General features: G+C 42.4%; 1 protein-coding gene across 2 annotated transcripts in view; it reads left to right on the top strand.

Annotated features, from left to right (window-relative positions):
• Positions 1-3765, top strand: part of Snupn (snurportin 1) — a 34557-nt gene that overhangs the window by 27561 nt on the left and 3231 nt on the right. For both annotated transcript variants that reach the window (XM_026779392.1, XM_013346167.2), the window contains exon 7: positions 1814-1891. In XM_026779392.1, the coding sequence (XP_026635193.1) occupies positions 1814-1891 (78 nt within the window). The remainder of the gene's footprint in view (positions 1-1813; positions 1892-3765) is intronic.

The following is a 3765-nucleotide window of genomic DNA, read 5'->3' on the forward strand; positions in this document are numbered from 1 at the left end:
AGGCTGGTCTCGAACTCACAGAGATCCGCCTGTCTCTGCCTCCCAAGTGCTGGGATTAAAGGCGTGCGCCACCACCGCCCGGCTTAAGATTTATTTATTTATTATATATACAATATTCTGTCTGCATGTATCCCTGTGGACCAGAAGAGGGCACCAGATCTCATTACAGATGGTTGTGAACCACCATGTGGTTGCTGGGAATTGAACTCAAGACCTCTGGAAGAGCAGCCAGTGCTCTTATCCTCTGAGCCATCTTGCCAGCCCCTGGCCTAAATCTTGTGGGCAATCCTGCTGTGGCTTTCCAAATGCTGGGTTTATAGGCAGGACCCACTATATCTGAGTAAAGATTGTATTGTTCTTATTGTTTGAAGCAGGTCACCCTATTTAAGAGGCTGAAGATTGCTAGACAGTGGTGGTGCATACCTTTGATCACTGGGGAGGCAGAGACAGGAGCATCTCTGAATTCGAGGCTAGCCTGGTCTACAAAGTGAGTTCCAAGACAGCCAGGGCTGTTACACAGAGAAACCCTGTCTCGAAAAACCAGACCAAGGGCTGAAGAGATGACTTAGCAGTTAAGAGCTAGCTGTTTTTCTAGAGGTTGTGAATTCAGTTCCTTTCAACCACATGGTGGCTCACAATTATTCATAGGATCTGATGCCCTCTTCTGGAATGCAGGGTTATATGCAGAACACTCATACATAAAATATAAATAAATAAAATTTTTTAAAAAAAGAAAAAAAACAGGTGAAAGATTAATTAATTAGATTATAGATGTTGGCTGGGCCTGGTAGCCTTTGATTCCAGCACCTGGGGAGGCAAGGGGGGCTTTATGAGTTTGAGCCCAGCTCAGACTACATAGTGAGACTTTGTCTTTAAAAAAATAAATATAGCCAGGTGTGGTGATATGTGCCCTTTATCCCAGCCCTCAGGAGGCAAGTAGATGTCTCTGAGTTTTTAGAGGCAAGCAAACAGGTCTCTGTTAGTTTGAGGCTAGCTTGGTCTACACAGAAGATTCCAAGATTCCAAGACAGTCATATGTGGGGGGGGGGAGGAAGGGGGAGATTCTATTTCAAAAACAAACAAACAAATGTCCACCAAACCTAAATAAATAAATACTAGATGTTGCTGTATAGTCCAGGATAACCTCCAACTCGTGGTCCTTCTGATTGTGGGGATTGCAAGTGTGAGCCACCATGCCCTGGCACCCTAAGGAGAGTGGAGTCAAGACAGATTTTATATATCATAGGCTGATTTCACTATGTAGTCAAGGATATCTGCCTCTATCTCCCGAATGTTGGGATTTGTGCAGGTTTGAGTCACTATGACTGGCAGCTTTGCTAAATTTTAAAAGAAAAAAAATCTCTACAACATATACTTGTCTGAAAATGCTTTATATAATATAATATGTTGTATAACATAAACAGTGAAAATCTATTTTAGAATTTTATTTATCTTTATTGTGTGTGATGTGTTTGAATGAATGAAGGCAAGTACATGGAGGTCAAAGGATATCTTTTGTGTGAAGGTTTTCATCTTCCGAGTGTGGGTTATAAAGATAAATCCAGGTTACAAGTGTGCATAGCAAGTGCTCTCAGCCACTGATCCATCTTCCCATCAGAAACACCTGCCACACACACAATTAAAATCTTGAAATTTTTGATAAATTTATGGTTATTAATGGAAATGGGGATAGCAACAGCAGGACTTAGGGCTTTTTAAGTCACATGGCTGTGAGAATGAGGTATTTTATTCATATAAGCATTTGAGATGAACAATATTTTATCTTTTTTTTTCTCAACCTTCTGTGTGGCAGACTGATTTCCGATTCTACTGGATGCAGTCAAAGTTACCAGAAGAAGAAGGACTCGGAGAGAAAACCAAGATTAATCCTGTAAGGCTACTGTTAATATTACACAATTCTTTATCATTATTATTGTTTGGTTTAGAGACAAGGCTTCATACGGCCCAAGCTGGCTTTGCTTCTATGGCCTTAGAGCCCTGATCTTCTTGCCTCAGCTTCCTAACTGTTGGGATTACAGGCATGAGCTACAATTCTCCTTCCTTCCTTCCTCCCTCCGTCCCTCCCTCCCTTACTCCCTCCTTCCCTCCTTCCCTCCTTCCCTCCTTCCCTCCTTCCCTCCTTCCTCCCCTGCCCAAGGTTGATTAAGTATACAGTGTTCTGTCTGCATGTGTGCCTTCAGGCCAGAAGAGGGCACCAGATCTCATTACAGATGTTTGAGAGTCACCGCCACTGTGTGGTTGCTGGGAATTGAACTCAGGACCTCTGGAAGAGCAACCAGTGCTCTTAACTGCTGAGCCATCTCTCCAGCAACCCCCCTCCTTTCTTTTTAAACAGAGTTTCTGTTCATAGTCCTGGCTGTCTTATAGACCAGGCTAGTCTCAAACTCACAGAGATCTGTCTGCCTCTGACTCCTGAGTGCTGAGACTAAAGGTGTGTGTCACCATGCCTGACCCAAAATTATTTTATATTTAATTATATCTGTCTATGTGTTTTGCCTACCTGTATATCTGCACTACCTGGAGCCCACAGAGGCCAGAAGAAGGCATCGATCTCCTCAGAGTGGTTGGAACAGCCACGTGACTGCTAGAAATCAAAGCCAGGTCCTCTGGAAGAGCAACCAGTGCTCTTAACCACTGAGCCATCCCTCCAACCCCAGAGTCACCAATTTTGATTGATGAGTTTATCTTTTGAGGCAGCATATAATAGTGCAATGGGATGACTGTGAGTTTAATAGGCATCCAGGTTTGAATTGTTTCAGTTTAATAACTACTAGTGTAGGGCTAGAGGTGAGGCTCAGTTTATAGAACTTGTTTAAAATATGTAAAGACCTAGGTTCAATCCCTAGGACCATTAAAAATAATAATGGTAACTATTAGGATAATAGCCTTACTTACTTTAGTGGTGTGTGTGTGTGTGTGTGTGTGTGTGTGTGTGTGTGTGTTTTATCTGCAAATTGCACTAATAAGCCAGGAGGGTTAGTACATACTTATAATCCTAATCCTAGCACACAGAAGGCTGAGGAAGAAAGAGCTCAATTTTGACATTAGCCTGGACAATATAGTTATAGAGGGAGAGCCCATCTCTAAAAATAAAGGGTACTATCAAGAGTTATTGTAGGAACCAAATTACACACACATACACACGTAGCTCTTCATAGCTTAATCCTTATGGTAAGGCACTTAGTAAATGATGCTTATTATAAAATGCTTTGTGTGTGTCTGTGTGTGTAGTAATTGAATCCAGGGCCTCATCCATGCTCTCAGTAAGCATTTTACCACTTTCTCTGTGTGTGTGTCTGTGTGTGTGTCTGTGTGTTTGTGTATGTGTAGTGATTGAACAGAGAGCCTCACGCATGCTCAGTGAGCATTTTACCACTGTATGTGTGTGTGTGTAGTAACTGAATCCACAGCCTAACCCATGTTCACTGAGCTGTACCTATGTTGTGTGGCAAACTTTTTTTGGGGAGACACAATAACACATTTACCCACTTCAGATAGGGAACCCCCTATAGAACAAGGTACAGTACTCCCCACAGTCCCACATGGTGAACCAATGAATTCTGTTGGGATTAGTTATAGGAATACGGGTAAAGGGTTACTTATAGGAACAGAAATGACTATATCATCAAAGCCCACCCCAGCATGGGTGACAGCTCACAAAAGCTGGGAAATCTGAGTACCTGCAGCAGGTTGGAGAGTGTCCTAGCTGAGTGACACTTTTTTTTTTTTTTTTGGTTTTTCAAG

The sequence above is a fragment of the Microtus ochrogaster genome, chromosome 5 (genome assembly GCF_000317375.1).
Source record: "Microtus ochrogaster isolate Prairie Vole_2 chromosome 5, MicOch1.0, whole genome shotgun sequence".
Classification (NCBI taxonomy): domain Eukaryota; kingdom Metazoa; phylum Chordata; class Mammalia; order Rodentia; family Cricetidae; genus Microtus; species Microtus ochrogaster.